Source organism: Tursiops truncatus, chromosome 7, assembly GCF_011762595.2.
Source record: "Tursiops truncatus isolate mTurTru1 chromosome 7, mTurTru1.mat.Y, whole genome shotgun sequence".
Classification (NCBI taxonomy): Eukaryota; Metazoa; Chordata; class Mammalia; order Artiodactyla; family Delphinidae; genus Tursiops; species Tursiops truncatus.
The window spans coordinates 15,739,597-15,751,839 of record NC_047040.1 but is presented as its reverse complement, the minus strand read 5'-3'; the positions used below and the strand labels follow the sequence as shown (position 1 = coordinate 15,751,839).

At 39.5% G+C, this 12,243-nt stretch overlaps 1 protein-coding gene across 3 annotated transcripts in view; it reads right to left on the bottom strand.

Annotated features, from left to right (window-relative positions):
• Positions 1-345: 345 nt before the first annotated feature.
• Positions 346-12,243, bottom strand: part of PAX3 (paired box 3) — a 96,902-nt gene continuing 85,004 nt past the window's right edge. For 2 of the 3 annotated variants that reach the window (XM_033859665.2, XM_033859663.2), the window contains exons 8-9: positions 2,376-2,622; positions 346-1,881 (exon numbers count right to left, since the gene is read on the bottom strand). In XM_033859665.2, coding sequence (XP_033715556.1) covers positions 1,847-1,881; positions 2,376-2,622 — 282 coding nt within the window. In that variant the 3' untranslated portion in view covers positions 346-1,846. The remainder of the gene's footprint in view (positions 1,882-2,375; positions 2,623-12,243) is intronic. The other variant, XM_033859666.2, reaches the window with a different exon arrangement.

The window sequence follows — 12,243 nt, the reverse complement described above, 5'->3', positions numbered from 1 at the left end:
AAGTTAAAAAAACAGGGCTTCCCTGGTGGTGCAGTGGTTGAGAGTCCGCCTGCCGATGCAGGGGACGCAGGTTCGTGCCCCGGTCCGGGAAGATCCCACGTGCCGCGGAGCGGCTGGGCCCGTGAGCCATGGCCGCTGAGCCTGCGCGTCCGGAGCCTGTGCTCCGCAACAGGAGAGGCCACAACAGTGAGAGGCCCGCGTACCGCAAAAAATAAATTAGTTAAAAATAAATAAATAAATAAAAGGCATTAGATTAGAAGTGAAGTATATGCTTTGTTGGTTCCCCATTTCCAAGTTTTTATTAATACTGCGTTCACCAGTTCCCCCAAAAAAGCAGTGTTGGGCAAGTTTTCATAACTGTTTATTCATTATAAATAGTAAATATTTACTGCACTTTTTACAGGAAAGACATTTTTACAACACATTGTTGTTGGCTGAGGCTGCAACACGAAGGTAACGCTTCTCTTGATCCACCACCCCTAAGACCAACGTAGGAACTAAACTCAGTACTATGTCTAGTCTCACTAACTCACTACGTCATAGTTCCTAACTCTAAAAGGAATGTACTTGTGCCTACCTCGTTCATGGTTCCAAGAATAGAAAGAAATAAATAACACTGCATTCCACCTTCCTGTTCCTCTTAACATCTCAAAAAACAAATTTATTGACATTCTAAAATGTCACCACACAAACGTATGTAAACCTCAGTTTCCTATCATCTTTCAATTTCAGGTATTATTGTATAATTTAAAAGTACATGACAGCCACATGGACATTTCTGGTGTTGCCCTGCCTTTCATAGAAAAGAGAAGAATGTAAACGAAGTCATTTTAAAAGCATTATTCTCAAACATGGTCTCTAATCAAAAGGAGCGAGCCGGGTATTGGTTGTCCAGCAAATGGCAAACATCACTGCATTCTACCACAATGAATCATGGGCTGCGAAAATAAAGCACCTGCAAAAATATAGTTCTGATTCTGTTTCTATGGCCCTGGCCAATGCCAAGGCATCCATGAGGTACACAGTATTGCACACTGATAAGCAGCTGTGGGAATGCACGTCACTTCTCCACCATGCCCTGCCCCCGCCCAGGTTGGCTTCCAAATGAAACTACATTGGGCAGATGTCACACACCTCTCCCACACTGAGAAAGAAAACAAGCTTTTCTTCTGGTTCCCCCATATCCTGTTAGCAAGACGTGTCCATCCAGGACATGTATTGACAACTGAATTACAGATGAGGATAAGATAACAAATAATTTATTTGGGAGGTCCTTTACATCTAGTCTTAACTTCCTAAAAATGGTGGCATTTATTTTTATATCCATTTCCAGTGTGTAAAAGTCAAGGATTCCTCCGTTCCTGCTTCATGGAGCGAGCAGTTTTAAGGTTGTAGAAGTGTCAGCATTGGACATCAAACTTGTTATACTTTATTCTCCGACTATATTTTCAGAACATTCTGCTTGCCCAAACCAGTCAAGATAAATCACACACACACACGCACACACGCACACGCACACGCACACAAATGGAATGTTTTAGCTCCTTGATCATCAGCACTAAAGAGTTGGGACATTTGATATGTAGCCATGTTAAATCATTGCCTTAAAATGTTGCATTTGTCTTTTATTTTTCCGGATCTTCCTTTTCTCCACTGCTTTTGTCCAACACGTTCAAAAGAATTTGAAACCAACTACTGGAGAAAGAAAATCAATCATTCTCCTTTGTCTCCTGTCGAGACTGCCCCCCAAGAGGGTGATTTTTTTTTTTTTTCTGAGAAGATTCTTCACGTCTAGGCTGTGGAGACCGGAAACAGGGCCAGTTTAAGCTCCAAGTGGACAGTTCACTTATGCGATATCTGGCTTGAGATAATGAAAGGCACCTGTAAGGAAACACATGCAGCTTTTCAGGTCAGGCTGGGACAATTCACAGCAAGGGGCAAAATCAGCTACAGGCTGACAATGTCATATTTAATACCGAGGTATCAAAGGATCGAGACGAATATTTTTATTCCTAAGACAAGTTTGACAGAACTCTGTGTCCTTGGGATTATACCCCATATGATCCTTGAGCTGACCTCATTAAGAACATGTGTTTCTAATGCCAGAGGTTATTTCATTTTGGCCAACCCTTGTGTTTTACCTAGTGGCAATCAGCTTTCACGTCTCAGCAATTAATAACCGCAAGATGTTGCTGACATTGGTTAAGAAAATAATTATACTGGGAAGCCCTTGCTGGAAAAACCAGCTGGCTTTGCCACAAAATTGATACCAGGATGGAAGGCTTAATCATGCTGGCAGCTCCCCTTTCTCAACGAAGAGTTAAAGTGTTCCACCCTTACAGGAGTAATTACCCCCTAGAAAGTCCAAGGCTTACTTTGTCCATACTGCCCATATTGGTAGCCTGTGACAGGGTCCATACTGTAGCCCGTGGTGCTATAGGTGGGTGGACAATAAGATTGAGAGGTTGGCAGACTGTCCAAGCTCTTCATATGGTCTAGTCTCTGACTGCAGCTGGCCGACACCGTCGTGGTAGGTTCCAGGCCCCCAGTGAGAGGCGAGAGCGCATAGTCGGTCTGGGGCTGATGGGGTACCCCACCGTGGTTGGTCAGGAGTCCCATTACCTAAAATAAACAGGCAGATTAGGAAGAAGTGAGAATGCAGGGAGGACCAGACCCTAGCCTGTAGCTGAAAGGATAACTGAAAAGGGCCGTTTCACTTCTTTGGAAATCTGCTGTTAAAGAGCTGTCCCGAAGACGGTGACCTCCATTCAAAGTGGCAGAGATATTCCATCATGCCCAGTGATAGCATCTGACTGCAGTTTCAGAAAGAAGGAGAGGGGGAAAGGGGAAGGAGGGTAGGGGAAGAAGGGAAAAGAAAAAGAAGGAAGGAGAGAGGGTGGGAGAGAGGGGACACCGTGCCCCTAGTGATAAAATCATACTGGAAATTCAAAGAAGGAGGGACACAGGGACAGAAGGTTGGAAGGAGGAAGAAATTATATCTGTTCGTAGCGAATCATGTTTAACCATGTATTTACAGCTGGGAGTCTCACATGTCATTTTAAACAGGCATTTGCTTATATATTTTTTTAAGTTGAATCCAAATCAGATTCTTTTTGTGTATTTTGAGATCTCTATGTCTTTTTTCATAGAGTTCCCTCTCACGAAAACTCCACTCTCCGTTTTGGCCATCCTTCAGTAATTAGAAATTAGTACACCCTCCCTGATATTCCCTTGCGTTTTCCTCAGCCCTCTTACTGTGTAATTAGTACTTGGTCACCTACTTTGAATTACGAGAGCTCTGAGGGGAGTAATCTACCGAGTTTCATATCCTCAGCACCTAACAGAGGGCGGGCACATATTAGGTACTGAATGAATGAATGAATGAATGGTAAATGATTCTGCAAATAACTGCCCCTATTACCTAATCCTTTCATTTCTTCTCTAAACTAACATTTTCATAAGAAGCACTTAAAAAAAATGCCTGAAGAGCAAACATGTTATAAAAGTCTGCTCGGTTTTTTAAATAACCCTGGAGAGCAAGCGAACTTTTAAAAAAACAAAACTGTGATAACAGAACAACTTTCCGATTAGCACGGTGACAAGTTTCACAAACACAGGCTCGATGACCCTTACAACACCTCGTGATGGAAGCAAGTAGATAATTAATTTTGCATCTGGAAAACTGCCACCCAAGAGAGGAAGTGATTTTTCTCAACTTCATGCAAGTCAGTGGCAGGACTCAAAAAGCAATCGCAGAAGAAATCGACTGCTGAGTGAAGAGCTTCCAGAAAATATCACCTGCTTACAAAGTACTGCAATGCAGGGACCCACGACTGCACAGTATTTCCATCCTAGTCCTGTTGTATTTTAAGACGTTGGAAGCATATGGAGATTAAAGTGTACAAATAAGAGCGAGATGAGAGGGCAGTAATGAAACTCAACCCTGATTGTAGGTCTTGGGTTATCCACCAAGGTAATTCAGGCCACAGGATCCTGGATGGAGGGGTACCAGCAAGGCAGGAGGGAGGGATGAATCTCGCATTCCAGAAAGCTTCCTAAATTAGATTCCAAAACCAGTGAGGCCACAATCCCCTTTGGGAAGGGTTTGCATAACCCTCATAGCTAAACAAAATCTTCTTGAAATAAAGCTTTAAACGGATCCATCTTCAATTAGCCCCAAAAGACAAAAAAAAAAAAAAAAAAGAAAAAGAGAAAACAAAACAGAATCTGTTCCACCTTCTATGGATTACCCTTTCTTCCTCCATTTTAACAAGCCATGATTCTCCTCACCATCCCACCCCGGCAAGTCTCTATTCTCCATTTCCTCGTCTCCCTTTCCCTTGAGCTCTTCTATGCGTGAGCAGATGGGAAGGCGGGCTGGTGTGGGGAAAGCAACACAGTCTTACCGAAATTTTTAAAGACATGCCAAGGGATCAAAATTTTCTTGAGCTTGAGATTTTTCAAAATCTCTAAAAATTACTTATATTCAAAAAAAAATTGTATGTTTCAGAGCCTACTTTTGTTTTATTGGGCATTAGGGGAAAGTGAGAGTCACAGAGTAAAGTAAGAATAAGAGTCACAGCTAACGGAGAATGAAAAGTCACCAGAACATGGGGCTCTCAGACACTGCTGATTACAGTAAGTTAATTACTTCATTTTCTCATTTAAAAAACCTGAACACAGCCCCAAATGCATTTATTTCCTGAATGTTCTTCCATCTATATATATTTTTTTCTTTTTTGCCTTTCTTTGAGTTCATGTAGATGATTTTGCAGTATATACTTGGAAAATTCATAAATGTCAATTGATATACTAATTTATTAAATATTTTCTTTCAGCCCAAATTACGAACGTCTATTAGAAGAGAAGTCTTTAAAGTAGAGGTTGTTCAGTGCCAAACACACTCCTTTCAAATCAGGAGTACCTCTCTGTGTACTGGTCTAATGGGCAAGAATGGACAAGGAAAATTAAAAGATTAAAAATGTGATATTTTTAATGAAAGGGGGATTATGGCACAGGGCACAAATAGTTTACTGTGTAAATAATCTGTGCTAAGTTTTTTTAAAAAGCACTTAGAAAAATCAACTTTGTAACTGTATAAATTCAAAGAAAAATAGGCAGTGGTACTGGATAAAAGGAAATATATTTTTAGTAGTGTCCTTCATGAAGATACTTACTTGAAATTCTGTTAATGGTATACCTCTTTAAGGAAGAAATGGAATACTCTATACACAGCCACAGTTGAAGAGTAATAGAAGAATTTTATTCAAAACATGCACACTCTCCCATGAGCTATATGTACATTTTTGTGATAAAATTTTTTTAATCCTCTGCCATATATTTCTTGTTTGCATAACTTTGAAGGCCGCAATAATTCTGAATATGGGAGGAAAAAAACATGAAGATCCTAAAAGAGAAGAGATGAGTCCTTCCTAGAAGCAAAATTCAGCTGATGATGTTCACGTAGCAACTTTTTGCAGCTGTTGAATTAGAAAATACCTTAGGACAGGAAGACCTTGAAATATATCTGTTGGAGGATGGAGAACATACAGTACCATCTGCCAAGGCTATATTCTAGGGCAAGAGAAAGACAGCTCCTTAAAGGTGCCAGGGCACAGTGTCCTAAAGACATCCCAGCTCATGGTCCAGTCAGGAGGGATGGCTGCTGTGTGAATGGAATAAGAGGGATGCTTGATAGATCTTCGTGTCACTGTTATGACTGTCACACACCGGAAGCTCGTGACAGCTCCTGCTTTAGCAACTGCCCTTAGCTCAGCAGCCCAATACCTGCGGAAGCTAATGTGAGAAAATAAAGAGGACCAGAGAGACCCGTTATCTTGCTTAGAGACAGATATTCTCCCACGAGTTTTTCTTTCCGCTGTGATGGTCACACATTGTAATCATGACTTCTTTCTCAAGAATTGGATGAGGATGGGAAAAGAAGCACTAATACTTCCCTACATTTGCTCTGAAATGGAAATTAATGAATAACGACAACGAACGCAATTTATTTCAATATTTCATACTGAGAAAACCTGAGAAATGTACATCGTTGTAACAGCTTCTTATTTAAAAATTAAAAAGGAAATCTGTGTTGGAAAAGAAAAATAACTATATCAATACAAAATGCATTACTCTCCCCTAACATAATTTAAAACCTCAAATCTCTATGGAAGGGTCCCATTACATTTGTATGTACATTTCTTTAAAAGCAATTTTGCTATTTAATGTGGTTCAAGGGAAGCTATGGAAATTTCTTTCTGCTGCACAAAGTTGGTAAACAGACTTCTTAGAACTCCCCCAATATGGTCATGGAATGTCTTCCAGTCATATTTTCTTTTTAAGAATGTTGTCAGGATCTCTTTCATATAAGCTTTTCCTACAGCAATTTGTAATTCAAAGCCTAAAATAAAATCTCCATTGGTTGCCAAGTGGGGGACTTTTCCTCATAAGCCATTAATAAGCTATTTCTATTACAGGGATGGCATTTTTGCCTGATTTTATTTTATTTTTTAATTTGAGGTAAGAGAAACACAATTGCCTGGTTTTCACAAACAATTTCACAGGAAAAGAAATAGACTCAGGGCTAATCAGTTCTGTCTACTGAACATCAATCACATTCTTATTAAATGTCAGATGAGTCCAGGAACTGCAATGAACAGGAAAAGTTTTCCTTTTATAAAGATCTCTGTTCTGTCTCCTTGGGAATGGAGGTGGGAGGAGGATTTTTTTATTTTTTATTTTTTTTAACTTTTAGTTGAGTACAACTCTTAGGTGAGACATCTGGAAAAAAATCTATTAAGTATACCAGTAACTTGTTACCTCCGAAACACTTCCCAGACACCGTTTCTAAATTGTTTTATGGCTAACCTTTAAAAACAAATTCAAGCCTTAGAATCTTGAACTGGGACTTCTGCTGGTTCCTCAGTCATTCCCTTTATTAGAGACTTGGTTGAAGATCTTTTTAAGCTCATTCTCAAGTTTCAGAATTCCAAAGAAGTTGTTTATATCTTGATTGGAAGATTATATGGTTCAGGAAAAACTAACTCTTTACAATTGCTTCATGCCATATTTCTCTTGAATTAATTTTCCTATTGTAAGATTAAATATAAAAGATAAAAAACTATGAGTCAAGCTAAGATTTACATTGAAAACAATGTGTCTGGAAAATATCCGTCTTGGCTTAAGTGTTATCATGTTGCCATCAGTTGAAAGTGCTCAGAGCTTATCAGAAATCTAAAATGATTTAGCAAATTATGGTGTACGTCTAGGCGCTTCTTTTTTTCCTTAGCGGGAATCCTGGTTCATGTCTTTATTTACATTTTTGCTCTTAAGTAATCAGATGCTTTTCTGATTTAACATTTAATAATACACATTTAGTTGCATTTTAGAAAACCACTGTGAATTACAGCTTTGTATGACATAAAGGGTTTTTTTTATAGCTTCTGCACTTTTCTCAAAAGGCTAATGATGATAAACTTTTAAAATTTGGATATAATTTATTCCCACAACCAAACAAAAAATTCAAATGTTTATGCACGTGTTTTTTTGCCGATACGGGTACTACTGGAGTTATGTTCTGCTTAAATATCAGTGACTGTATCTTTGAGGCTGTAACTAACCCTAAACTTGAACAGCGGAGATTTCCCTGAAAATGTTGTCTTCAGATTCAAATGCCTTGGGAATTATCCTGCAGCTGATTAGCATCTAAATAATTAGATTTTTTGGCCCTGTCTGTTTGAAAGCTGTAAGAGGGAAGTTGCCCGAAGGCAGAAGTTTCTAGCAAGGTAAGGACGGTGACCTTCTCACCCACCCAGAGTTACGGGAAGGGCATGGCTGACCTTTACCTAACCAGACAGAAAACCAGTGCATGTAAAATGTCCAGCTAAATACACACTTATTTTTTACTTTAATCCTTAGCTAACATTTTAAAGTAGCTATGTTTCACACATGATGCAAAAGTATGCGTGTCAGACAAGTGTGGTTCATATGGTGCGTATATTTCCAAGTTTCATTTGTAAAGATCACAGTGAGTACCTTCTCAGTTAAACTCTGTTATATGTGCTTTAATCTCCAGCTCTGTGACAAGTTACAGAATGAATTTTACTTTATTGATTCTTTAGAGTACCTCTTTCTCAATAGACCTAAGCTGTCAAATGGGTAGCACTATTCTTTAGAGACTGATGACTAAAATATAAACCTAGGCAAAAAAATTAGCATAGAAATGGCTTGCAAGAGACACATATACACATACAGAGTTTACTTCTAGACAATGATGAACAATCATATCGTGTCCATCTATTATCAATAAAATAAAGCCCATTAAGAAAAAGCTCATTTCACCTAAATGAAAAAGTATGGTTCATACAGTTGGTATCTGACTATGTTAGACCCACCATGGGCTGTAATAAAATTCTCATATGTTTTAATTCATTTACGCATGCCTGCATTTAATATGCTTTGTGACCATGTCTACAATTAATATGATTTATGAGAAAAGAACATGTGTGATATTGGGGGGGTAGGGTGTAGCATACATATTTTTTCTTCTGTGAATGAAAAATATAGCAAAATGGCTCAAGGAAAATTGTTGGCTGTTAGCATATTAAGATGGACTGACAGAGCCCTGAGTAAACTTGGGGGAGTTAATGATATCCTCTTATCTGACCCTGACACATTTGCAGCATGTAATTTACAGAAGCTCTGTCCAGGGAATCTTGACAAATGCTCCTAACGATGTCAGGGCAATGTTCCATTCTAATGTAAAACAGATGTGGGTCAGATACCCTCATTCATCACTTAACACAGAGAGTCTCAAACTCTTTCTGAGAGGAATGACATTACCTGCTGTTAACTCTTCTCATTTCAGGAAACAACAGCAGCCTTCTATCTAGCACTCAAACCTATCACCATTTCAAACACATGAGTGTAGAAAATTAAGCATATATCTTGGTTTAATTTTATGACTACTTCTGGACACGTTTGCTAAATATTAATTGACCTCTTGAGACCTAGGATTCCAAATACAGAAAGGGAAAAGCTCTACACTTGGGCATCCCACGGTAATTCAGTGAGATGGTGCTTAAAACTTTACCTCTAATTGCCCATAAGCTAAGCCTGCATTCAAGAAAATGCAGGGCTGATTCACCTAATAACCATTCCTAAAAGCACACCTTGCTGAATCTTAACTGCCCAGTTCTGTCTGAGATTCACACAGAACTTTACAATAACCTAGGTGTCCACGTTACCTTTTCGAAAGAAGGACCTCCACACTGCCCCTCTGAAGCATAGGGGTGCTGGGCTACACTGTATCTTCACTCCCCAAAAACTTCCCCTTCCACCCAATACTACAACTGTGTGTAGGGCAGACATTCCAGCCTACTGAGGGAGGAAAAAATTTGCCCCGCTCAACAGTGAAATTTCTTCTTTCTTCCAGATCATGTGTGATACAGGCAAATGTTTCTGCGGCTGCCCAAAGTCCATGTCATAAGACTCCATCTACTAAACGCCTGAAGATTACAGAAGAGAAACTTCCCTACACTTCTGTTCATGTGAAGGAAGATAAGTCCTTAGGACAAAGAGCCAACTGAAAAGATCAAGTGATACTGATTTAATGAGTAGATATCAGGAAAGTTGTTTCTATTAACTATGGGAAATCAGTGCACAGCCTTGCAAAAGTCTGAGAATGAACTTACCGTTCGGGAAGTGTTTTCTGCCCTGTTTCACAGGTTTTGTGTTAAGGCAGAATAAGCTTTCATTTAAGATGCATGGAAATGTGTAACAGCCCTATACATATGGGACAACATCTGAGAATACAGCCTTCTAAGGACCAGACGCTACTATTCCGGTAAGCTAAAGTCCTACCTACTTTAATTCCCCACCTTCCCGACTCCAGGGACACTGGACCAATAAAGATGTTGCAGTGCTTTTCTACCTGAAAACTTACTTGTGTTCTTGATCGTAAATTGGGCAGTGGCTATGTCTCCTATTCCCAGGCAGCTTGAAGTAGCTGGCAACCTCCAGGACCCACAGTGAGGCCATATACATAGTTCTTTGACCTACAGAAATTAAATCTGCTCCTACAGATCTTGACAGAATAGAGTCTTTGTAATTTAGTGATAAAAGGAATACTCCCCAATCAGTTAAATCAAAATTACTTAGATTGCCCCTTACTTTCTAAAACCTTGCACCTGTTGTTTAGCTACCTTTCTCTTTTGCTGGTGAGAGAGAAGTATAGCGTTCATAAGATTCTCCTGCCTTTGAGGTATCTAGTATCATAAAAGCTAGACTGTAGATTTTTTAAAAATGAGTTCATGTCAATATTATATTTCAAGGGGCTTCCCTGGTGGTACACTGATTAAGAATCTGCCTGCCAATGCAGGGGACATGGGTTTGAGCCCTGGTCCGGGAAGATCCCACATGCCGTGGAGCAACTAAGCCCGTGAGCCACAACTACTGAAGCCTGTGTGCCACAGTACTGAAGCCTGTGCGCCACACTGCTGAAGCCCGTGCACCTAGAGCCCGTGCTCTGCAACAAGAGAAGCCACTGCAGTGAGAAGCCCACACACCGCAACGAAGAGTAGCCCCCCGCTCACCACAACTAGAGAAAGCCCGTGTGCAGCAACGAAGACCCAAGGTAGCCAAAAATAAATAAATAAATAATTTTTTAAAATTACATGTCAATAAATCAAAATAAGAATAGGAAACAACAGGACAACCCTGTCCCCTCCCTACTCTTAGCCCCATGGAATGAAGGATGGTTGCCTCTTCTTTTCATTGTAGTGGGTTCTCATGTTATTGTGATCTGAATTACTCAAACAAAACCAATTTTTGTACATTGTATTTCTGGGGAGTATCATATCCCAGTAGCATTACAATGACTGCATTCTGAATGGACACCAATATGTGTCCTTAGGTCTTTAAAATGTCTGAGTAGAATACCTTAAAATACTCCAGTCCACCAAGAAACTGCTTTTCCTTTGATGGTATTCAGCTTCCACATTTGTCTTATTCACCAGGGACAAAGAAAAGTATGTCTTTTTGTCAGAGGCCTGCATGATATTTTTCAGCAAACAATAATGAGAGCTCTGTTGCAACAAACAGTATTATCACTTTATCAAAATGCATTTAATCCTTTTAAGTACTGTGTTTCTCAGCGTAGCTCTATAGGGTGACTCTTTTGCAATATCTCCCAAGTTTAACAGGAGGATGAAACAGAAGCTGAGATAGTTTAAGCAACTTGCCTGAAGACACACAGCTAGTGAGTGGCTGTTAAGTACTGGAATCTACTAAACAGGAATTCTCTCTGTTTTTACTCCCTTTTTCTGCCTATCTTAACATTATTAAGCAGTTAATAGCTTCTTCTTTAAAATTACTCTTTTTCCTGCTAAGGTCACTTGCAGAGGGTGACAATGTATTGAAGCAGGAGATAACATCAGACATTAAATAGAAGGAACATTCACTAGTGAAAAAAAATTAAAGAACAGTTCTAGAAATGGACAAATCATGAGTTGGGTCTCTACCCATTTTTTTCATTCAGCACTTCCTAGGAAATGTTCCTCAAAACTTGGTAGTCTGATACTCAACAAAAGGGATCCCCAGTTAAATTAGAGAACACTGAGTTAAACAAACATGTTTCTATACTGCAAGGCTCGTCAGAGCCTTTAGTAGGCTAATGTGCACTGCCACTCTGAAAGGTAAAGGGATATAATTTGAAATATTTACCAAATCATTGGCTCAAAATCCTTTTTCCCCAAACCACTATTTCAAAGAGCCCACTTTGGGGAACAAGCCTTTATTATGAGACACTGTTTGGTTTCTGGGTGTTCAAAGATGATTATGACCTAGTATCATGCTTCTAGAAGCTCATGGTCCAAAGGGGGATGGATATGTTATAATACAGTGTGGTATGTATTTTAACAAGGTATAAACACACTAATGTAGCATCAACGGAGACTAAAGTAAGAAATTCTGCCTACAAGTGTCACAGAAGGGTTCATACTGAACTAGAAATTTTCCCTTGGAATCTTATATATAGAGGGTCGGCTCTTTAGAGGGTTTTTACACTTGATCTTAGCCCAAAGGCCGAGAAGTGATATAAAGGCTTTTTGAATCGACAACTGTTTAATTAGCTTTTGTAATGCAAGCTACCCAGAATGAGACATCAGCATTTTGTGGAGGGAAAAGATGGTTATTTCTTTAAATAATGCCTGCATCCTTCATTAGTTCAGTGCTGAGGACAGC